At 38.4% G+C, this 24,588-nt stretch overlaps 1 protein-coding gene across 3 annotated transcripts in view; it reads right to left on the bottom strand.

The window, feature by feature from the left end:
• Positions 1 to 1,616: 1,616 nt before the first annotated feature.
• Positions 1,617 to 24,588, bottom strand: part of LZTR1 (leucine zipper like post translational regulator 1) — a 29,123-nt gene continuing 6,151 nt past the window's right edge. The window contains exons 7-20 of one of the 3 annotated variants that reach the window (XM_060772433.2): positions 24,418 to 24,475; positions 22,542 to 22,681; positions 19,900 to 20,101; positions 19,363 to 19,473; positions 18,663 to 18,755; positions 17,208 to 17,303; positions 15,148 to 15,331; positions 14,512 to 14,681; positions 13,004 to 13,160; positions 9,627 to 9,753; positions 8,180 to 8,329; positions 5,831 to 5,936; positions 4,874 to 4,954; positions 1,617 to 2,574 (exon numbers count right to left, since the gene is read on the bottom strand). In XM_060772433.2, coding sequence (XP_060628416.2) covers positions 2,458 to 2,574; positions 4,874 to 4,954; positions 5,831 to 5,936; positions 8,180 to 8,329; positions 9,627 to 9,753; positions 13,004 to 13,160; positions 14,512 to 14,681; positions 15,148 to 15,331; positions 17,208 to 17,303; positions 18,663 to 18,755; positions 19,363 to 19,473; positions 19,900 to 20,101; positions 22,542 to 22,681; positions 24,418 to 24,475 — 1,792 coding nt within the window. In that variant the 3' untranslated portion in view covers positions 1,617 to 2,457. Of the gene's footprint in view, positions 2,575 to 4,800; positions 4,955 to 5,830; positions 5,937 to 8,179; positions 8,330 to 9,626; positions 9,754 to 13,003; positions 13,161 to 14,511; positions 14,682 to 15,147; positions 15,332 to 17,207; positions 17,304 to 18,662; positions 18,756 to 19,362; positions 19,474 to 19,899; positions 20,102 to 22,541; positions 22,682 to 24,417; positions 24,476 to 24,588 lie in introns of all 3 variants that reach the window. The other 2 variants (XM_060772434.2, XM_060772435.2) reach the window with 2 other exon arrangements.

Below are 24,588 nucleotides of genomic sequence, written 5' to 3'. Positions count from 1 at the left end.
CAAGTCGCTTCTGATATGAGAGAATTCGCCATCTGCAAGGACGTTGCCAGGGAACGCTGGGATGTTTCATTTACCACCAAAAATTATCTGTTAGTTCTCTGGCTGAGAGATGGAACTTGTTTAAATGGATGTACTACCTATACTACCTAGCATGTTGAAAGCATCTTTGCTAGTCACCCTTTAACTCTGCTACAATGGAAACTGTATGAGCAAAAGGTTTATGAGCAACCTAGGGTGAATTTCTTCAATGATATGTAATAAGTCCTGTTTTAAACATCTGAATTATTACCATATTATTTCTGCACATTTCTTATTTTTATGTGACCCAAAAAAACTAGTAAAATGTGTACTTTTTATAATTCAGGAGAGCCATAGATGATAAGATTCTTTGTACATCCATACAGATTAATTTTTTAAAAAGCCAAAGGAGTATTGCACCAATAAGGATTGTAAATATCAAAACCTTGCTCTCTCACCAACTCACTAAACAGGATTGGGCCAAGATAACTTGATGCCTAAGGTAAAAGACGGCAGCCATTCTGTTTCCTGTAACAAAGACAACCAGCCATTGATTTTTTACTTCAGCACGAGCAAAGGGACAGTATATGCCACCATACTGGAGAACAACAGCGTAGGTGGCATATGCATGTTACGTGGCACAAAGAAGTCACAGAATTTTCATTCAAGCTAATTATGAAAACCATTTCCACAGATACTGAATGTTCCTTTTATTCCTCTTATGAAAATGGAATGTTTTCCATGACTGTTTCACTGACTCATCTTGAGATCAAGAGCTGGATGTTCAGGAAAGGATCATTAGGCCACTTGAGAAATGCTGGCAACCTTGTCCATACCACCCCTAGCAGTCCACAGCAGCCTGTGGTTGGCTCAAATGATGGTTTTACAGAAAAACAGAAAGGTAGTCTGCAAAAAACAGTGACATAGCAACATCAGTTACTACCACACTGGAAAGAGCTACCATTCAAATAGTGCTGCATAAATTTGTATGACATCTTCCCATTCAAATAAATTTTTATGTGTTCCCTCGCTACTTCGTGGTTCACTTTTCGCGTTTTTGCTGTTTCATGGGTTTTTGCCTCCCAGTTTATGAATGGTTGCCATTGCCCAGAGCAGCATTCCAATCCCACCTCCTAGCAATGATGGAGCGTGGAAGGGGGTTTCAACCTCCCCCTGGGGAGAGAGGCAGCCAATCAAGAGAGGTTGCAAAGCAAAGCAGAGATAGCTAGAGGGCAAAAAAGTGTGCAGTGCCTTTAAATCTCTCCTTGGTCCTGCCTCACCCTTGGAACGATATACATATATAGTGTCCCTACTTTGCAGATTTTCACTTTTCGCGGGTGGTCCTGGAACGTAACACCCACGATAAGTGAGGGAACACTGTAATCAGAAATGGAAAAAAAAATCAACTGAAAGTGAAGTTGCTCTGAAAATAACTAGATATCTTAGGCTAAGGCGGAAGAAAGGCTGAGGCATAAGGCTCCTCAAAATATTAGCAAAGTTTAGGTCATGTTACTCCCTGCCTTGCCTATAAAAATGTTTTACGTTGCCACTGACATAAAGAGTTCTTCATGGTCTTTCTTTAAACTCAAAGAGACAGATAAGGAGACATATTTTATTCAAACAATTTCCATATGAACCTTCCAAGCTACACTCATTTCACTATGTGAGATGTCACAAATTAATGTTTCTTCATTAAAATGAGATGGGAAAGGTTTCTGAGAGTAGTCCATATTCCAGTATGTAATTTAAATTGATTAGCCACTCCACTTTTTCTTAATATATTCACATACAGCACAAATGCATATAGCAGGTCTATACAGCAAAAGCGGTAACAACAATGTTTCCAAGAGTCTTTGGTTATGCCTCCTCAGAGACTGAGGGGAAAGAAGTACGTCTTTTAGTAGGTGCATATATAATATTTGCACCTTGTCAACACAATTTTGTCTGCTCTACTGCATTTATTGTTCCTTGAAACCATCTTCAGTAAACACTATCAAGAGCCTCTTCAGCTTTTCCGTCCCAATCCTCCTGTTTCAATGGAATCATGTCAGACAGAAGAATGGTATAGATGGAGAACAGGAAGCGATGTTTGAATGTTGTGGTAAAACCACTTTGTGGTGACTCAAATTTAGAGAAGACATTTTCAGCAGCAAAGAATCAATCAATATTCTTGAATGATCAGTTAGGGGCCATTCACAATTCCCAAACATAACAAGCACCGCTGTGCCATCTCTTCTTTGCTTTTTTTACATCCAATTCAGGTACTAACCTATCCTTCGAAAACTGTAAAGGACCAACATACGTTCACAGCCTTCCACACTTTATGAGGACATTTTCACCAGTTTAATGTGGAATGGTAACAAAGGCTAGAGAAAAGGACTCATATAAGAAAAGTACAATCTCTTGAAAAAATGTGCAAAATGCCAAATACAGGAAATTTTAGATATCTGAACCAAGCTCAGCACACTGCTTGTCTGATATGTGGTTTGCTAATGATTCGATGATGTCAAGTAGGAGAGGTTGACTGAGGGCTCGAAGATTTGGCAACTTGGAGACCTTTTTTGGAGAGGAGAGAGAAAAAAAACACACACACTAGTTATTTCTGTAAATCCAGTCATGCCTGAAACATGCACAGTCATCAAATTCACATGTATTACATTTGCCATCATAGTCTAATAACACCGCTGCAATGTTCGTAAGGAGAAAAATTCAGACCAGCTGTGTCACTGCAAAGGTTATTTAAAAAACAAAATAATCTTCCACTGGTGCTTTTAAAACGGTCTAAAGCTTTGATCTTATACTTTCATAAGAACTCTGTTATGATCAGCATTTACAATTACCATGAATGATCAAATTAATATAGAGGCAACAGATATAGTTTTCTAGAAAGAAGTTATTTGCTTTTGCTTTTTGCTAGATGCAATCAATTAACTATACTTTACATCCACCATGGAGCCTTTCAATGCTGGATGTTACAAATCCATGCTGCTCTATCCTTTGTTCCTCCTCTTGCAACCTTCTGCCCCTATGGGGTTTGTTAGTGCTCCAGAAAAGATCTGAAGGGTTTATGGAAGAGGGACAACTGCCATTCCTCCCAGTTTTGTTTGTTGTCAGGAGTGGCTTGAGAAGCTGCAAGTTGCTTCTGATGTGAGAGAATGGGTGTCTGCAAGGAGGTTGCCCAGGGGACGCCCAGATGTTTGATGTTTTACTATCCTTGTGGGGGGATTATCGCATTACACCATCCAGTTTTGTTGATAGAAGCCCTTCTGGATGTAGAAATATACAACTGGATCCTTGCCATTAAGCATTGAATACTTTCTTTCCAGATCCAAAGATTGTATCAAAATCAAGATATTATTTTTCACTTAAAGAAAACTGACTGGTCCAATGTTAACATATAAACCTATCATACTGAGTTTGATATGTATTTCATTTGTCATAACACAAGGAACTTTAACCCTGAGAAACACCTTTTGTGGCTAAAACCTCCTGTCTCCTGGTTCTCACCTTTCTCAAATTAAGCAGAAATGTGGTTTTGGTAAACCATTTTGTGAGAGACTTTCAAAGCCAGTAGAAAAAGATGTTTCAAATCACAGCTATTAAAAGATGGAATTTTAAAACACCAGCACTGGTATTAACACTTTATAGCAGAGTAAAAAAGCAGACAACTGATGGCTGAGATTGTAGAGAAAGAAGATTTTCAGCAAGTTGATCGCTGAAATATTTGACTCTTATTGACATGACACATGTACACAACCCATGAAGTGCATACTGTCAAACTCTTTCTTAAAGTGCTCCCATTATGTTGATTCATTTATTTTTAAAAAGAAAAAATAATGAAAAAGAAGGCTTTAACATGTCCTTGGTGACAGATAGATACAAATCAGTGAGTACAAGGTGTATTTGCAACCACTGCTGATGGACTGAATACAGCAGAGTTAATTCAGTCTCACTACGGTTGCATGTTACGTATTTCTTGACACTCGTCAGATTCACAAAATTTGTTACTGACAAAGGATTCCACTATATCACATCATAATTGCTTGTTTTGAGAGCATAGTAAAGGTAAAGGTTTTCCCTGACATTGTCTAGTAGTGTCTGACTCTGGGGGGTGATGCTCATCTCCACTTCTAAGCCAAAGAGCCGGTGTTGTCCATAGACACTTCCAAGTCATGTGGCCAGCATGACTGCATGGAGCCCCGTTACCTTCCTGCAGAAGCGGTACCTATTGATCTACTCACATTTGCATGTTTTCAAACTGCTAGGTTGGAAGAAGCTGGGCCTAATGGCAGGACCTCACCCTGTTCCCGGATTCGAACCACCAACCTTTCAGTCAGCAAGTTCAGCAGCTCAGCGGTTTAATCTGCTGTGCCACCAGGGGGCCCTTGCTATGCAATTCATATGTGGAAAAGAGGTTGGCTTGGACAAATCAAATCCTTTTTTGAATTTGTGTCAATCCTGACCAACAATGTAGATGTTTTATGATTTCATGAAAACAATATTAGCAAAATTTCCAAAACATATACTCCCTTTGCACAATTAACTGAAAGTTCTAATTAAATGCATTGCTAGAAAGAACATTATTGAGCAATATGTGAAAATATCAACAAAAGAACAGTTGAGAGTTAAAGACAGACAACAGATAACAGAAGGGGAGCTGAAGAAATTGTTCAAAAGTTATCCACAAATGTATACCATGTATGTTATCTATATATTTGGCAGTATTAAAAGCAGATAATAAAAGTATAGCAAGGGAGGAACAAGAATGAAATGTCAGACTACCTTAAGCTGTTTTCAACCATGGCAGAGAAAGGGGACAGCAGATGCCCAGAACCCCAGAAAACATCCAACCAACCTTGGTGAACTGGTGAACAATGATATGCAGGCAGTGTCTCTTCATATCCAAAGCCTGAGTCTTGTCAGCTGCCTCTAAAATCTTAAACAAAACATTTTAAGATGTGTATGATTATTTTCTGGAAAAAAATGTAAATTTGAACATTTGACAGTCTATATAGAGGGGTTTTGTAACTGGGACAGGAATCTCCCTGGAGCTGTGTACTAACGGTACACCTTCTATGGCATTAATTGTACGAGGTTGTATCGTATCTTCTACATGTTTGAAATCTACACAAAATGTATCTTCCATTTTAAGGAAATCTAGATACACAGTCTGCTATTACAAGGATTAGCCTAGAACTTCCGTAAGTCTAGAAACTAAACATGTCCAGGTTCTTCTTTTGCATGTGAAGGAGGAGGACTAATGTAGGCTACTCCATGTAAGTCTGAGGCTTGTCGTGGTGTTTTCTTATGAGATAAGTCTGAACTGGAACATGACAAATACTGAGATCATAATATCACATGGATACACTAAACTGTTATGATAAGCCTACTATTGATTGTTCACTCAGAAACAAATTAGGCCTGTCACAATTTTAAATTATTTTCAGAATATGGTTGGGAGATGTATAATCCCTGCCATGTTTTAGACTATAACTCCCATGTTCCTGGCCACAGCTAATGATTACAGTTCTAATCCAGAAACATCTTGCATGGACATACATTCACAATCCCCAATTCAGAACAAGCCAGATATACTTGATGTTACATGAATAATGTCACAGGTATGCAGAGGTTTGTGTTTAGGAAGTACTACATTTAATTTTCAGTACGCTATGGCAATGAAATTTATCTTGAGGATAGGAATATATCATGCAAAAATGTATGGCCTTTTAAATGGATTATTTCCAACGGAAAGAAATATGCTGAGGATAAACTGCAATTAGTTGCAAATTGATCTGATGGCATTTATTACCTGGAGCACATTTTCCACCGTAACATTCATTTCCAGATTCTGCTTACAATATGCTTGGAGTCGGTTATTGTAGAATCCATAATAATAAGGGGCAGCAAAGAGGTAGCTAAAAAAAGCCAGTTAAAGAGAATTCATGATTCGAGTTGCAAGGAACAAAGGAACCATAAACCTAAATGGAATGGCAATAAGGACAAACAGGGATTTGACCTCTGCCTGCGTTTTCTAATGTGTTATTGTTGTAATTGCAGCTGGCTGCCTCCTTGAAAATTGTCTTTGGCTTTGGGCCATGCATAGTGCTGCCACTTAAACTATGCTACATATGCAGCAGCTGTTACCCAATTTCCCGTGAACTCAAACATTCTAGAAAGAGAGAGTGTAAGCAGAAAAAAGGCACAAAACTGGTGCCCTTGGAGAAGATCGTTGACAACCTTTGATTCGTGGACTTTGAGGCTAAAGGGCTGGGGCTTTCTGATTAGCAGAGATGATCTTATTTGCCAACTCTGATCAGTTTCTTTGAACTTGGCTGCAGTCACACAATAGAAGAAGGTGGGTAAATGGGTGGGATAGGTTTTGCTTGCAACAAAGTAGTGTCATGCGCTATTCCCGTTGTAATCCAAAGAACTCGAGTGGGCAATTAAGAACCTTTCACTTACAGTCACAAGAGCAAACAGATGCAACTGATGAAGAGAAAATTACTATATGCTGCCGAAGGCTTTCATGGCCGGAATCACTGGGTTGCTGTGAGATTTCTGGGCTGTATGGCCGTATTCCAGAAGCATACCCTCCTGACGTTTCGCCCACATGCATCCTCAGAAGTTGTGAGATATCACACCTAACAATTATACTGATGTTTAATGATTTATGTTACAATTGTTTTTAATTGCCCTATACTTGTCTCGTGATGTTTTGTATCGATGTTGTTCACCGCTTTGAGTCGCATGAGGGCTGAGAAAAGCAGAATATAAATAAAGTAAGTAAATAAATAAATAAACAATCTCTGAGGATGCCTAGAATCATAGAGTTGGAAGAGACCTCGTGGGCCATCCAGTCCAACCCCATCCTGCCAAGAAGCAGAAATATTGCATTCAAAGCACCCCTGACAGATGGCCATCCAGCCTCTGTTTAAAAGCCTCCAAAGAAGGAGCCTCCACCACACTCCAGGGCAGAGAGTTCCACTGCTGAACAGCTCTCGCAGTCAGGAAGTTCTTCCTAATGTTCAAATAGAATCTCCTTTTTTGTAGTTGGAAGCCATTGTTTCGCGTCCGAGTCTCTAGGCCAGCAGAAAACAAGTTTGCTCCCTCCTCCCTATGACTTTCTCTCACATACTTATACATGGCTATAATGTCTCCTCTCAGCCTTCTCTTCTTCAGGCTAAACATGCCCAGCTCTTTAAGCCGCTCCTCATAGGGCTTGTTCTCCAGACCCTTGATCATTTTAGTCGCCCTCCTTTGGACACATTCCAGCTTATCAACATCTCCCTTCAATTGTGGTGCCCAGAATTGGACACAGTATTCCAGATGTGGTCTAACCAAGGCAGAATAGAGGGGTAGCATGACTTCCATGGATCTAGACACCATACTCCTATTGATGCAGGCCAAAATCGTTTTTTGTTTTGTTTTTTGTTTTTTTACCGCTACATCACATTGTTGGCTCATGCTTAACTTGTTGTCATGTTTAACTCCTGCCATAGATATGGGCAAAATGTCAGGAGGGAATGTTTCTGGAACATGGCCATACAGTCCAGAAAACTCACAGCAACCCAAAATTACTATAGTTAGTTACTATAGTTCTCCTTCTTTGGGAATATGGCTACAGGCAATATCAAAGTACCTGCATTTCTCTACACTAGAATTCCTAAATAAGGTGAGGGTAAGTAGAATTGATGGGTTCCATTTAGCCATATCCCAATATTTCAATGGAGGAGCTTCTTTAATTTGCAAACTTTGCAACTGATGCTACACACACACATACTTGCCCTATTAAAAAAACCTGAAGACACAACTAAAGCAGGCACCCAACAAGGCTTCAGTTTGAAATATGAGGGAGAAAGGAACTTCACCTGAGCCGTTGGACTAATGGATTCAAAGCATGATCTCTATTAAGTTAGTTGTGCTTTCTTCTTGAACATGTAGGGATACTTAGCTCTTAACTTCTAAATCCTATTATAGTCTTTCAGTCTCATTAGAGCTTCACCCTAGATGGAAAATATATTTACCACTAGCTTGCCTAGATTCAATTCTGTATGTCTCAGAAAAATGAACTGGAAATAGTACAACTCAATAACTTTAAAGTTTGTGCAGGTATGGAAGAAAGAAACAAATCCAATGTATCAAATCAGATAAAGGATACAGGGAGTCTTCAGGAGGCATGTTCACTTCACCATAATAAATATATCTTAGCATAGATTCAAATGCTTGCTTGCTTGGAACCATTTCACCAATGGAAATATTAACCTGTCCATCTTCTGGCATGAAAGAACGAAACATGGCTTCAAAATAACTGGGAAAAAATGCAAACATGGGTTTACTTGGAAGACAGTACTTAGATGGCTGCCTTTCAAAATGGAAGAAAGTTTCAAATGGAGTGCCTCGGGGTTCTGTCGTAGGGCCATTACACATCAACACTTTTTACCAATTAGATGATGGGGTGGATGGGTCTTTATCAAGTTTGCAGATGATGCAAAAACTGAGAGGGGCGGATAACACACTGAGAGGGATAGGAAGAGAAATCAAAAGGATAAAGATAAAATAGAAAACTGGGCAGAAATTAGACACCAATGTAAAATTCAACACTTAGGTCACAAAATGCAAATGCCAAGATATAGGATGTTAGATACCCAACTTAGCAGTATTACATGTGAAAAGGGCCTAAGGGTTATTGTTGATCATAACTGAACATGAGCCAGGACTGCAATACCATAGCAATAAAGGCGAATGCTATTTTAGCCTGCATTAACAGAAGCATTGTTTCAAAGTCAAGGGAAGTAATAATGCCACTATAATTCTGGACTGGCCAGGCTCATCTGGAGTAGTTTGTTTATTTTTGAAATTCTGAGAGAGATATAGACAACTTGGAGCAGGTTCAGAGAAGGATAACAAGCATGGTAAGAAGTATGGGAAACAAAACATATGAGGAAAGGTTGAAGAAGCTGGGCATGGACTGCTTGGCGAAGAGAAGACTGGGTGTATGGAATATGATTGCGCTTTTTAAATACCACAGAGGGGAAGAGGCAGGACTGCTCTCTGCTGCTCCAGAGGTAGGACCAGGTTGTAAGTTATGGTTGTAAGTTACATGCAAATAGATTTTGATTAAACATGAGAAGGGACTTCTTGACAGGAAGAGGAGTACAGCAAACTGTTAAGAGAGGTGTGGGGGTCTCCTTCTCTGGAGGTCTTCAAAAAGAGGCTGGACAGCTACCTGCTAGGGATATTTCAGCTGAATTGAACAGGGGGTTGGGTTCAATGGCCTATGAAGTCCCTTTGAATTCTATGATTTTATGAAAGGCAAAATTGGTTGAATCATTAACCTTGGAATTTTGGTTACACAGAAACTCAGACCTTGAAAGAAAAACAAAACTCCCACATCTAGATTTAAGGGAGATTCTGAAAACAGAAGTAATCATGATTTAGATGTTTATTTCTATAAGTGATAAGAAACACAAGGGCAGCAAGGAAGAAACATGTATGCCTGAGGGCCGCTTCCAATCTTACAGAGCCAACACATAAGAGAAAATAATATTCTATCACCCAGAAGGGCATTGTCTGCATTAGTGGACAACATATTTGAGTGGACGTACCTGGAGCGGGCTGCAAGAATAGCTTTATGAGCAGGTCTTGGGTGGCCATCTAAGAGTAGAATAATATCACAAAATTCTAATCCAGCACCTTCCAGATAAGCTTTCATATCCTGAACCAAGGAGGTTCCTAAGGAAGAACATGAAGGGAACAAGAGTAACAAATACTGGCCCAAACAGTAAGAGACTTACACATTTAACTTTAAGTGCATGGCTGGGAACACCTACAAGAACATGGCTGAGTGAGCTCAGTCAACCACAGTCAAATCAGATAATTTGAGTAACGACAAGCAAAAAAGTTACTTGTAATTCTTAAGGCTAGAAAGTTTTTTACACAATAAATCATTTGAGGTCAAATGTATCCTAAAATGTTGCTTATCAGCTAATAGCCATCAAGCATATTACCCGTATTTACTTAAATCTACTGCACACCTACATTTTCAAAACCCTGAAACCAAAAAAAGTATTTGCTGCCAAATATAATGTGCAGTGGCAAAAAGTGCACTTTTTGTAATTTGTTCCAAAAAAGTGTGCATTACAGTTGCTGTGTGTTTAGAATGCCTTCTTCAAAAATAAGAAGTGTTAGATAATCAAATCTTCCAGCAACGGAAAAAGTAACAGGTAATACTTAATGGAAAGATGGGAAAGAAAGGAAGACAGGAGGAAATTGGAAGAAAGATGGAAGGAAAAGAAAAAAAGGAGGATGAAAAGGACGAAAGGAGATGGATGGAGGTTACAAAAAAAAGAGAAAGGAAGAAATTGGAAGGGAAGGGAAGGGAACAGGGTGGGATGGAGAGAGGTAGGAAGAAAAAGATGGGAAGAAAGAAATAGGAAAAGGGAAAGAAGGGAGGAAGAAAAAGAAGAAAGGAAGAAAAGAAGAAAAGGCTGAGGGAGAAAGAAAAAAGGTGAGAAGGAAGAAAGAAGAAGATAGAAAATAGAAAGGTAAGAAAAGAGGGAGGGAGGGAGGGAGGGAGGGAGGGAGGGAGGGAGGGAGGGAGGAAAGAAAAATGGGAAGAAATGGAAGGAAGAAGAAAAGAGGGAAGGAAAGTAAGGAAAAAGGAAGAAAGAAAAGGATGAGAGAGGAAAAGAAAAAAGGATGAGAAGGAAGAAAGAAGAAGATGTATGGAAGATAGAAGGTAAGAAAAGAGGAAGGATGGAAAAGAAAGGAGGAAAAGGTAAGAAGAGGGAAAATGGAAGTAAGGAAGGAAAAGAAGAAAGGAAGGAAAAAAGGAAGAAAGGGATGAGAGGAAAAGAGGAAAGGAAGAAAAGAAAAGAAAGCAGTAAGGGCAGAAAGAAAATAAAGAGGAGGAGGAATGAAAAGGGGATAGGAAAGAGATAGAAAGGAAAGAAAAAGGAAGAGGGAGAGATGGATGACAAGAGGGCAGAAGGGCGGAAGGGAAGGGAAAGGAAGGGAGGAAGGAAGGAAGGTAAGATGAGGGAAGGGTGGAAGGGAGAGAGAAAGAAAGAAGGAAAGGAAGGAAAGAAAAGAAAGGGAGGGAACGGTGGAAAGGACAGAAAGAAGGTTAAAAGGGGGGGGGGTGCCTGCCACAAAACAAGGCCGCTGCTTCCTCCTCTGAACCGAGTGCATGCCCCCTTCACCTCTGCTCACCAGAGAAGAGGATTAGGAGGAGGAGGAGGAGAGGAGAGCTCCCTTACCCTCCCCAGTCATTTCTTGCTTTTGCAGCAGGAGTTTCAGCAGGAGACGCAGAGCAAAGCTGCTACTGCTGGACAGCGGCGCCTCCTGCTTCAACTCGTGCTGCGAAAGCGAGAAATGACTGGGGAGGGAAAGGAAGCTATTTCTCCTTCGACCTCCAAGTTGGGGGACGAAGGAGAAATTGCTTGGGGAGGGAAAGGGGCACCGTTTTTCCTTCGTCTCTCAGCTGAGAGGCAAAGGAGAAAGGCTTGGGGAGGGAAGCCCCTGCTTCACCATCAGGTGGAGGCTGGTGAGTTCACTAGTCTCACCTGGTGGAGGAACAAAGACACCTTCAGGAGCACAATTGTAATGCGCCATCAAATCTAATGTGCATCTCAATTTTGGCTAAACAATTAAGCCAAAAAAGATGGGCATTAGATTTGAGTAAATACGGTAGATAATGGGCAATGTATTTTGTGTTAAAGCATACATTCAATAATCTAATATAAGTCTATGATACACTGGCTACTGCAGAGCTTAAAGATAGTAAACTTGAAATTCAGACATGAAAACAAAAGACAATTTAGAATGTGAATTTTCAAAATAAAATTTTGTGTGTGACCTTGCTTTTAAAAAAATGTTTAGGAAGCATAAAACTGTTAGAGACTGTGAACCTAATTTATACACAACTACAAGACAATCTCTGTATGAGATACAAAAATATAAATATGTTGCTGCACTGCTAGAGAACAGCATCTTCCTTACCATTAGGGTTTATTATAGCTCCCTTTAACTGAAGTAAGTACACCTTGGACTCAAATATTTTTTAAAAACCATTTGAAACATTGCAGTCATATGAATAAGAAAATACTGGTTATGTATTTTATTAATATTATTATACCTTATGATAAAGGTGAAAAGTCAATTGTTAAAATTTTCTCTGATTCATTCTTGCTAGTAAAAAAAACACACATCGATCAGCTAAGAATGGGTAACCGATAAAAGATTTTCTATACACTGGCAAAAGCAAAAAACTAGAAACATAAAACAGTTATGAGTTACTATATAGTTCATAGAAAGCTGGACCGAAGTAATCTAGGGAAGAAGGAAGGTTTTTAGATTATATCCCCTCAGATAGCATGCTTTCATTTTCAGTGAATGGATCATCATCAGTAATGTAAGAGATTAGCATATATACTTGAAAAGATTATTTACAATTGCAGATGGACTACCAGGGAATTTTTCTCTTTCCTCTCATAGTTTTGTCCAAGGATTATCCCCTGTAAATCACTCTGGCTTTAGGTTTAAAGAGGAGATTCTATCAACATTAAACAAAGAGAGACAACTGGAATAAACACATTGGCAGAACCAGTAGCATTCTCTGTTTATGGTATTTCAGCTCATAATTTGTATAAATTGCTGTATCACTCAGTCAATTTACTAGAGCCATCAACAGATGGGAAGATGAATTTATTTCATTCTAAGGTCCTTTAGCAGAATGTAGCATCAGTTTATCTCTCAGGTCATCAATACGAGGAAGCCAACTATCCAATTTTGTTTCCCACAACAATACACTTATGATTTTAGATAAACTGTATATCAAGACTCTGCTTCTTTGAGGATAGTACTCCTTCACTGGACTGTTGTGACAGTTAAACAAGCCATGCAAGCAGTATTAAACTAGAACAACTGAAGGTATTCATGACCAAGATTTGGATCTTTATTGACATATATGTAAGAACCTTACCAATATCAAGAGGTTGGTCAGAATGTGTTCGAAGTGGAGGCTGCTGCTTTCTGCGTACTATTTCCACTATCAAAGCTGAAGACAGGTGTTCAAACTCTTTCATCATTATCACCTGATTAAAGTGTGATTCTTTCACCACAAAATTCAGACAGTGTTCCTAGGAGAAAACAACATTAATTGTTACTTGAACAAACACCACTACTTTGTAAAATAGTAAGAAAACAAAAACAAAAGATCAATTCAGGGAGTGCTGTGGTTTTTCACTTTGAATATGTTTTAATGGCTTTTAATTGTGGAATTTTTAATACTGTTTATATTTAATTTTGTTTTAATGTTTGTATATGTGTATATTTTAAATTGTATGCAAATCCTTTTCTGTTAAGTCACTTTGAGTCCCCTCTGGGAGAGGTAAAGTGAGGTATAAATAAATATAATAAATAAAATTGTATTTGGCATATTTTTTCTACAAGTCTTCCACTGTTTAAATAGAGTTATGTTGTTGTTGTTATTACTATTACTATTATTATTATTATTATTATTATTATTATTATTATTATTATGGTGGTGCAAGTGTTAAACCACTCGGCTGATGAACTTGCTGATCGAAAGGTTGGCAGTTCGAATATGGGGAGCAGAGCAAGCTCCTGCTATTAGGCCCAGCTTCTGCCAAACTAGCAGTTTGAAAACATGCAAATTTGAGTAGATCAATAGGTACCGTTCTGATGGGAAGGTAACAGTGCTCCATGCAGTCATGCCTGCCACATGACCTTGGTGGTGTCTACAGACAATGCTGGCTTTTCGGCTTAGAAATGGAGATGAGCACTACCCCCCAGAGTCAGACACAACTAGACTTAATGTCAGGGGAAACCTTTACCTTTACTATTATTATTACTACCAGTTTTTTTCTCTTAAAAAGAATCACAGAGGTGAACAGTAGTAAAAACAATGCAATTTAAAATCTAAGCTAGCTAAAGAATTAAGTAAAAGGTAGAAGTTTTGGACATCTTTACATGTATCAACTATTAGTAATAGTATTAAAACAAATCTAGCTTTGTCCACTTTGATTTTGGATTATGTTGTAGGCCTAAAACTCTGTATTGAGGAAAACACTTCATCTTGAACATCTCCTGCTTTAGTTCCTGTGACTCAATCATTTTTAATTCACTGTTATTTCCAATGGCTGCAGTTTTCTCTCCTAGCAATGTACAGAAAGCTCCTGTAAGCACAAACTGCTCAAACTGCACACATTTGCTGACTCAACAACAGCTGGAACAAATAAAATACTTATGGAAGTAGGACAACTCTATAGATACTTCCCATTATGATGAGTGCAGCTGAAAACCAACAGGCCTAGTACTGTAACTCACTAAAAGGGAGGACATTTCAAAATCACTGATATGGGGTCAGATACTGAAGAACCAGTTTTTCACATGACATCTATGGATTTAATGCTACCTGGAAAAACTGCTTTCAATAAACTTTTGTTCATAGTCTTCCACAAAACTTACCTTGAGCTGATCTAGCTGAAGTTTGTTGGCATTCTCGCACACCACAAGCACATTCTGGAGATCTACTGAGGCCTCAATGTACTGGACACACAGCTGTTCCAACCGTGAAAGCTTGAAATTAAGGGCCAATTTGTAGACATCCATGATTAGCAGAACATCTTGCACATGCCCTGAACAATACAAAAATAAATTCATTCTATATAATTGTGAATTTTAAATGAAATTTCAAATAATTTTATTTGTATTTATTGTTTTAATTGTATAGTCATATATTATTATTTAATTTTTTTTAAATGTTTGTATTTGCTTTGTTTTCAATAGTGATTAGATTGCATGTGGTTGTTAACCGCCCTGAGTTCCCACAGGGAGAAAGGCAGGATAAAAAGAAAAATGACGAGGATGAGGATGATGATAAAGGTGGGTAGAAGCTGTAATTACAGGTTGGGAAAGGAGTTAAGATCTTGAGCTTGATATTAACACATTGCTCTCATTGGATTTTAGTAGCCTAATATTCAAATATAATTCAAACACTTGAGCCCCTTAACATAATTGCAGGCAATGAGTATCTGCAAGAAACAACCCAGGAAGAAGCAGAGTAAGAAAAAATGCATGCTGCTCCTCCAAGAAATAACCTACCTTTCCGTGGATATTTGATTTTGTCTGTGTAGAGGAACTGCATGAGCACCTCAAATGGCTGGGCTTCAGCTTCCCGGATAGTCACTTCCAGCAGGGGTTGCGGGTGGCAGAGTTTGACACTGCTGCCAGCTGCTTCCTTCTGTGGTGACCCTTGTCCTTCTTCATCAAGTTCTTGCTTAGATTTCTAGTATAACAAGAAGGAAGAACCAATTCTACACAATCCTAATCTTGCTATGTATAAAAGTCGGTAAAGATTTTCCCTGACATTAAGTCTAGTCATATCGGACTCTGGGGATTGGTGCTCATTTCCATTTCTAAGCCGAAGAGCCAGCATTGTCCATAGACGCCTCCTAGGTCACGTGGCCAGCATGACTGCATGGAGCATCATTACTTTCCTGTCAGAGCAGTACCTATTGATCTACTCACATTTGCATGTTTTCGAACTGCTAGGTTGGTAGAAGCTGGGGCTAACAGCGGGAGCTCACCCTGTTCCCTGGATTTGAGCTGCTGACCTTTTGGTCAGCAAGTTCAGCAGCTCAGCAGTTTAAACCGCTGCACCACCAAGGGCTCCCATGCTATGTATAGCAGTTTCTAAAATCTATTCCTCCATGCACTCATACAAAAGTATCAAGGGAAATGTTTACACCAACCCTATCTATCTATCTATCTATCTATCTATCTATCTATCTATCTATCTATCTATGGAAAATAATGCTTTCCTCTACATCAGTGGTTCTTAACCAGTGGGTCCCCAGATGTTTTCGCCTTCAACTCCCAGAAATCCTAACAACTGGTAAACTGACTGGAATTTCTGGGAGTTGTAGGCCAAAACACCTGGGGACCTACAGGTTGAGAACCACTGCTCTACATAATGTTTGTTAATAAAACTAAGAATATGCTTTTTCTAGACCAAACAACCCTGTTCAGGCATTCATGTAAAAATCTGGAGAGCTAAATAAGTAGTGACTATTTAAATATCAATTCCCAAATATTTCAGTGCAACTGACCAGAAGTACACAACATGTCAGCTAGGAATCAAATCACAGAATTGTAGGACTTGGCCACGGTAGTCCACACTCTGGTTACATCCCGTTTAGACTACTGCAACGCTCTCTACGTGGGGTTGCCTTTGAAGACGGCTCGGAAGCTTCAACTAGTCCAACGCTCGGCAGCCATGATACTAACAGGAGCGGAGCGCAGGGAGCATACCACTCCTCTGCTGCACCAGCTCCACTGGCTGCCGATTTGCTACCGGGCTCAATTCAAAGTGCTGGCGTTGGCCTTTAAAGCCCTAAACGGTTCTGGCCCAAGCTACCGATCCGAACGTATCTCTGCCTATCAGCCCGCCAGGACCCTAAGATCTTCTGGGGAGGCCCTGCTCTCTATCCCACCTGCTTCACAGGTGCGGCTGGCGGGGACGAGAGACAGGGCCTTTTCTGTGGTGGCCCCTCGGCTGTGGAGCGCCCTTCCCATGGAGGTAAGATCAGCCCCCTCGCTAATGGTGTTCCGAAGGAGATTAAAAACTTGGATGTTTGAACAGGTATTTGGTTAATCAGTGCAATGAATGTGACGATTACAGGAATGAAAATATGGACGACGAATTTGGATCACGACTCTAGTTATGAGATGCATTGTGTTGTTATTGTTGTGTCAATATTGTATATTGTGCTCTAATGGTTTTAAATTGTATATCGTTGATTGATCTTATCCTTGTTGTAAACCGCGTTGAGTCGCCTGTTAGGCTGAGAAACTGCGGTATACAAGTAAAGCAAATAAATAAATAAATAAATAAATAAATAAATAGGAGTTGGAAGGAATCACAATGTCTCCATGTACTTGTCAGTTTCACTTTGATAAGGCAGGACTGAACTGTTTAGCCAAATGCTGTTACAAAACCTTCTGCAGACCTTTGTCCTCAACACACAAAGCGCTGTGGTGCTGATGAGTGTTTTGGGATGTTTGAGAGCAAGGCTTGGTTCCTCCCCCCCTCCCCTCCACACCATACAGTACATCCTCTGCGAGGACTGGGAGTCTAAAATCCATTTCTCTGCAAATCATACCTGTTTCAACCGTTCTTTTGCTTGCGTAATTTTCTTTCTGAGCCACTTACAGCGAGCAGTGACAATGACAGTATGCCCTCGAACTCTCTCTTCTTTCTGCGCAGAATAGAGAAAAAGAACCTGTATTTTTGGCAGACTGTTTTAAGATTTGATAGATTGTAATCATATAGTTCTTTTCTTTTTGAAAAAAAAAGACAGGTTGCTGAAACAGCAACTGTTGTTCTCTCAGTAGTCCTCCGAGTGCAGTCACTCATGGGTTCAGCATCTGCATAGCAATTACCAAATGTTTAAATATGAAGTAACTTCCTTAAAATCTGAGTTCTGCCTCAGGCATGTTTTTTGTGGGGGACATAATTTATCTTCAAATCGAACGCTTGTGGACGATCAAAATGGTTTAAACAGTGGATTTTAATGTCAAGATAAATGATTTTAATGTTTATGTATGTATATAATCTATTTATGACCCGGAACTGAATGTTTGCCATTTGTATGTTGTGCTCCACCCTGAGTCCCTTTCAGGGTGAGAAGGGTGGGATATAAATGTTTTAAATGAATAAATAAACACTAAACTTTATTTCCTATCTTGTCTTTGTCCCAAATAAGCTCATGGCCATTAGGGATATGGTTTTTCATTTTACAGACCATCTTTCTATGCCATTTCACAGCACCACATGTGCTGTGGAATTGTAACAGTGTCATTTTCCTTTCCTTGCATGGTTTTTACCATCTTTTGCTTGACAAAGAAGCTTCTGAACTTCAAAAGGTAATACAATTGATGTAATACAATGGACTTTTTCTTCTAATAAGACCCAAGCAATATTCACAGATGCTCTTTCTGTATTATAGGGAAAGAACCTGAGTGGGAAATTCTTGCCCCTTTGGTTGTGTGAGTAAAGGATGGGAGAGAGACTCTCCAAAACTAGCCTGGGTATGTAGAATCTTCTGGAACAGACCCAGTGTAGAACCAATGCATGAGATTGCAAAGAGGGCATGAAGAGTACCCATGTTATGAAAACAAACAGATCCATAATTGACAACATGAATTTAAAAATGACCTTTAACTGTATTTCTCAATCAATTATGCTGATACCAGTTATTATGTATTTACTGACATCTTTAAAATCCAGTAACTATACATAAAATGAAGAGAAGCGATGACAAAAAATATATAGTTCTCAGTTTCCCATCTTCTAAATTACATCACGGCAACCTGGTCATAAATTCAAAGCTTTCAGTATATTTCTTTACTTGCTTTGTAGTAGATAGATGCAATGAAACATTTCTTTATCAATAGCACTCTTAACATATATACATTTTAAAATAATTGAAAGGGACGAAGAATTATGCTAATAGCATTGTTCTGGATATTATTTCAATAAGATATAAACAAAAACAAAAACATTTTGGAATTTCTTTTCCATCTCTAGTGTGTTCAGCATTTTCATTGGAACGCACCTCTCCAAGAACAAATTCCAGATCACTGAATTGCCTGGTTTCCCAGAGTCTCCCATAGTCATCATGTAAAGTACATTTTGGATAACAAGAAAACTGAAAATAAAAATTAAAGTTTTGTTAAACGCTGGAAAAGAAGTTGACATTAATTGTACTGTTGCATTATATTAACTGCAGGTTTGAAACATCACAGATTCTCTGTATTCAAAATCAATGCTGCCCACTAGCATTTTTGAATTAGTCCTCAGTTAGTTAGGCAGAGCAGGAAACACTTTTATCACATTACCAAGATTTTATGGTCACATAAAAGAATATACTATACTGGTTCCAGATCTCAGAAGCCATCCAACTGCAACAAAAATTAATACAGTACACTGCTAAACACGTCTGTTATCTGCCAATGACCTGGGCAAGCCTAGGACAACCATGTCCCATCTTTTTGGGAAAAAAAACCTTTCTTTTTTATCTAAGGCTCTGAATACTGGTCAGAGTGTTTTATGCATACTTACACACATTCTTCCTAATTACAAACTCATGCTTGAAAGCAGTTTTTTAAATGGCTTAAAAATAATTGAAAACAGTTGGCCTTGTATTTCCTTCTGCTCACTGCAGTTTAGCATGAAGACAAAAGTAAACATAAAGCCTTTAAAAAGGAATTAGTCTTTGATTAAACTTGATTACACAAAATGTTTTTACATATTACCTGAAATCTATACATTTCTCCACTCCTGATATTATTATCCACTGTTCCACCAAAAATGTACATTGCATCACAAATGACAGCTGCAGCATGGAACAATCTTCCAGTTGGCAACTAGAAGGAATGAGAGAAACTGCATAGGTATTGTAGCTATCACACATATGAAAGAATGTCTCCTTCCTTCCTTTGATTCTTGCTGTCACATGACATGGATTACGTCTCTGCACAATCCAGAGAATGACATGCAGGGCAGAAAAGATCAATCTACAAATACCTTTTTCCTTACAATACAAAAGATAAAAGAGCTTTATCTCCATCACATCTGAGCAAGTTCTCTATGACTAAAACCCAAAACGGAACAGTGATCTCACCTCATCCCCTTCTATTAAGACAACAACAACAAAGAAATAACAAAACATAAAAATCACTAAAGTCCAGTAGGAAATAATGGTGCGGCCCGTGCATCCCACTTACAAGTACTTCAGTGTCTAAGTGATACTTGAACGGTTAAAAAAGTAATCAAAAACGAAACTTTTTTACCTCACTATCGGGACTTGCATGGATGACTTCCCAGGTCTGAGAATCCACATCATAACAGTGAAGCTCATTAGGCAATGTGTTGTCTGCAGCACCGCCAAACACGTAGAGATGGCGATCAAAGGCAACCATTGTGTGGCCATATCTTCTTTGGGGAGGAGGAGGAGAGCCTCGTAGCAAGTGCTCAGTAGGAATTCTTGTCCAGCTGATATTAGAAAATAAAGGCAAGTTACAAAATGATTATTTACTCTATAACCCATCTTTCTCCAGGGATAAAACCCACGGTAATTTTCAGTATCTCAATCCTTAGAGAAAGGTTGAATCAAATATATTTCACTGTTTAATCTTTGCATTTGTGTTCAGTCACTGCAGACTGCAATCCAACTGGTTATGCATCATTTCTGGCTAACATTTTCCTTTCTTTGTAATAACTGCTTCACAAATTTTGCCTACAAGATCATGAATATTTAGACTGCAACTCTAAACAGAATTAGGAAGTAATTCCCAATAAATGCAACAGGACTTATATCTGACAAACTATGTATAAGATGACACTGTCTTCTTTGTAGCTTCTCTTACACGGGGGTTGTTTGCAAGCCACTAAAACATATTACATTGTTGGAGAAAGAAATTAATAACTAGATGTATTAAATGTGCATAGTGTAAATGAGATAAATTACACATGCCTACAAAAGGGGAGGGGGGAAGAAGGGATCAATTCATGGTATTTGGGTCCTGAGTGGAGAAGTGCTATACTTGACGAAGGCTTTCATGGCCGGAATCACTGGGTTGCTGTGAGTTTTCCAGGCAATATGGCCATGTTCCAGAAGCATTCTCTCCTGATGTTTTGCCCACCACTTCTTTGGTTTAGTTAGTCTGCAGTGCCTTACATATTCCTTCATTCGTACTTGGGCGCTGAGTTTAGTGGTCCCCATTTAGACTTGTCCACAACTGCATGGTATACGGTAGACTCTGACTTCCAGAAAAGTCAGCCATAGCAGAGTACTTGATGAACTAACCTGGACATAGCATATTATTTGAGAACACAGAAATGCTGGACCACTCTAACAACCACTATATCGGGCTACACAAAGAAGCCATTGAAATCCACAAGCATGTGGACAATTACAACAGAAAAGAGGAAACCATTAAAATTAACAAAATCTGGCAACCAGTATTAAAAAAAACTCTAAAATTAGGACAGTAAATAAAGAATAACACTCTGAAAACAAGGGAATTCCAGACAAGAAACAATCAGGACTAGCTAACACCTCCCAACAAAGGATTCCACTGGGCAGGAAGCAGCCAGGCCTTGAAACTGTAAGGCTTTGCAATACTAGTCAAGGTGATTAATTGCAACATCCACACCTGCCACCAACAGACAAGAGTTCTTTCTCCCACCCTGGACCTTCAACAAATATATAAACCTCCCTTGTCTAGTTTCCAAAATACCTCACAACCTTCGTGGATACCTTATTTATTTATTTACTTCCTATATTTATACCCTGCCCTTCTCACACACACACCCCCGGGGGGGGGGCTCACAGAAGCACCACAGGATGCCAGCATCATAAAACATTCAACAATACATTAAAAATATTAAAACAATAATTAAAACAATAGATTAAAACATTCCTATTAAAAATCAGAATCCAAAATCCAAGTCCAGGTCAATTCATTATCACAAGTTGCTTAAGTCTTCTTTCACTTGCTGCCATTCAGTGGTCGAAACGTCAGGAGAGAATGCTTCTGGAACATGGACATACAGTCTGGACAACTCACAGCAACCCAAGTGCTATAGTATTTCAGCTTTCTGGTTCCAACTCTTAGAAAGATCCGCCAATAGCATGAGATATTATTTATTAGTAACATCATACAGGAGACTAAAACTGTCCAAAGGAAATATCTTGGGTCTGAATTACATTGAAGAGAATTCAAGGGAGCTCTGGTCTTCAGATCTAATATTAACAGGTGTACATCACTGCATCAACAAAACCTTACACCACAAAATCATCATCACATAAAAGTACCACAGGCTTTCAAAGGCTATGCCTGCAGCACTGAAGCTCTGGCAAATCCTACAAGGTAGGTAATGCTTTGAAAATGGCTCTGGGTTTGTAATGTTTCTATCATATGAGGATTAGATCCTAAAGAACATAAAAATATTAATATAAATAATTTTAAAAGGATTGTCAACAGAAGGATGGTCATCAGGTAACATAGAAACTGTACATGGAATGGGTGCACTCTGCATTAATGGAGGGACCATTCTCAACACTGAAATAAAAATATCTCCAAAAAATTAATGTACAGTATATGGGTAGCCAATAGATGTAGTCTAATAAGAATTTTACCACAGCTTGTGCCCCCTCTTCCTAGTTTTATTACTATTATAATTTTCTCTACAGGTCTTTTCCATAATAGGTAATTATTATTGTGGAAGCGACAGTAAGTAACTCAACTATTTATATCCTGAAAAATATTTTTTTAGGATCATAGAATCATAAAATTGGAAGAGACCACAAAGGCTATCCAGTCCAACCCCCTGCCATGCAGGAAAACACAATCAAAGCACCCCTGACAGATGGTCATACAACCTATGCTTGACAATCATTCAGTGCTGCTTAGTTATTTTTCATACACACGTTTTTTCCTTGAATTCAAACTGAAAAAGATTATTGGTGATCTTTGCTCCACTCTGGCCTGAAAAAACAAACATCTTCTCTTTACAAACAGCTACAGGAAAATTGCAACACGAAGGAGGAATCTCGCCAGTCTGTTTAATCTGAAAAATAGCAACACAAAATAAATTGCTTGTGCGAATGTATACATGGTAGAACAACTGTCAATTTAACATCTGAATCACAACCTATCCTGCTTATATTGTCACAATACAAAGATTAACAAACCATGAAGTCAGTAATGTGCCAAAAATGTATCCAGTCCCAAGATCTTATTAGCAACTTGCTGCAAACCTTGTATACATCTACCCAGACATAAATCCTATTAAATTTAATGAGACTAACTCCCAGATAAATGGATATAGATACTTATAGGCTGTCTTAGGTACTTAAGGTACCATCTATTATGGAATATAAAGCAAGGATCTAAAGAAAAACACTAGTGCATGTTAAAAAAAGAAAGGATGGGCTCTGAGCTTATTTTACCATGTATCAGTGTCATAAAAACAGCTGATCTTTAGTTACTTCAAAAGCACTTTGTAATTAGTTCAATAAGACTAAATAAAACTTTTTTAAAACCATCTCCAATAAAGGAGTTAAATCTCATGCTTGGAATAAAATACATCACATTGAGTAGGCTGTGTGTAATTTTTTTATTTCAATTAGCATTCCACTGCACTGAGAGTTAACAGTTGGCGCAGAGTTGTGGTTAAGGTTAATGGGGGTCATTTAATGCACACTTTTGAGTTTCTGCACTCAACATTACAAATGATGTGCTTTATTTTACAAAAAAATGTGTGCCAATAATATTTTTAGCAGGTTCACTACTTTTTTTCAATGCTACAATAAATTGTATCAAACTCCAGGCTGTTATTCCCAGTTAAGCATGTTACACAATTATGGTAATTCCACTATAACCACCATGGCAGTATGTTATGGTATCCTGGGATTTGTATTTCAATGAGCCCCTGGAGCAAGCCAAATGAGAATGCTAAATATGCCTCTCCTAACTTCAAATCCCAGGTTTCCAAAGCATGGAATCAGGCAACTGAAGTGGAATCTCAGCGCTACGATTATGTACCATGACACGACCCAAGGTGAATAAATGGGACTTGATTACCAACACTTAAGGTAAATTCTACTGAATTAATTGGGATTAATTGAATTTAGCATTACATTACTGAGTTCCAAATGCATCTCAACTGAAAATACGATCTATTGATGTATTTCTTCTGTTACATCCACAAACTATAACATTCTCTAGTGGAGGATTTGGAGAGAAGGGTCAGTAATAATCCAAAACCAATTTATCTAAAAATAAAATCCAGATAGTGTACAATTCACTCACTCAAGACACATCTACAAGTCTCAAACACTCTCCAAATTTCAGGATTCCCCCTTACCTACTTTATCATCTAGATACAGTCTAAATACACAAAATATTATTGCAATCCTATACACACCTATCTAGGATCAAGCAATGTTACTCATATGAATTTCTGAGGAAATATGCACAGGATTACGTTGCATGAGTATTAATATCATCATCATCATCATCATCATCATCATCATCATCATCTTTTGTTGGCATGAAATCTCCTCAAAAACATTTACACAGAATTTCTTGTTTTATAAATTGAAATTAGTTAAACTTCACTTTATTTAACAACAATGAGTCTTGGGGCACATTAAAAACTGACAAGCTTATTGCAGAAAATGGTTTGATGGAGCCAGTCCACATTTTGACACAATTACATTTTTTAAAACCAGCAATAACGAAAGTATAAAAAGTCACTAAATTGAAAGGTTTTAATTTTTAAAAAATATTCACTCCTCTTACCTCTTCCCAACAAGTTAGATCTCTGTCTTGTAAGTTAATGGTCCACATGTCATTTAACCTGTATTGATAGGAAAAGTTGTTTTAAAATATTTTTAAAATGTATACTAGATAACCCTTACCCTCCATTTTGCAGAACATCAAACCTTAATGATATACTGAGAGTTGCAATAA

The sequence above is a fragment of the Anolis sagrei genome, chromosome 4 (assembly GCF_037176765.1).
Source record: "Anolis sagrei isolate rAnoSag1 chromosome 4, rAnoSag1.mat, whole genome shotgun sequence".
NCBI lineage: Eukaryota > Metazoa > Chordata > Lepidosauria > Squamata > Dactyloidae > Anolis > Anolis sagrei.
This window is presented reverse-complemented; position numbering and strand designations above follow the sequence as displayed.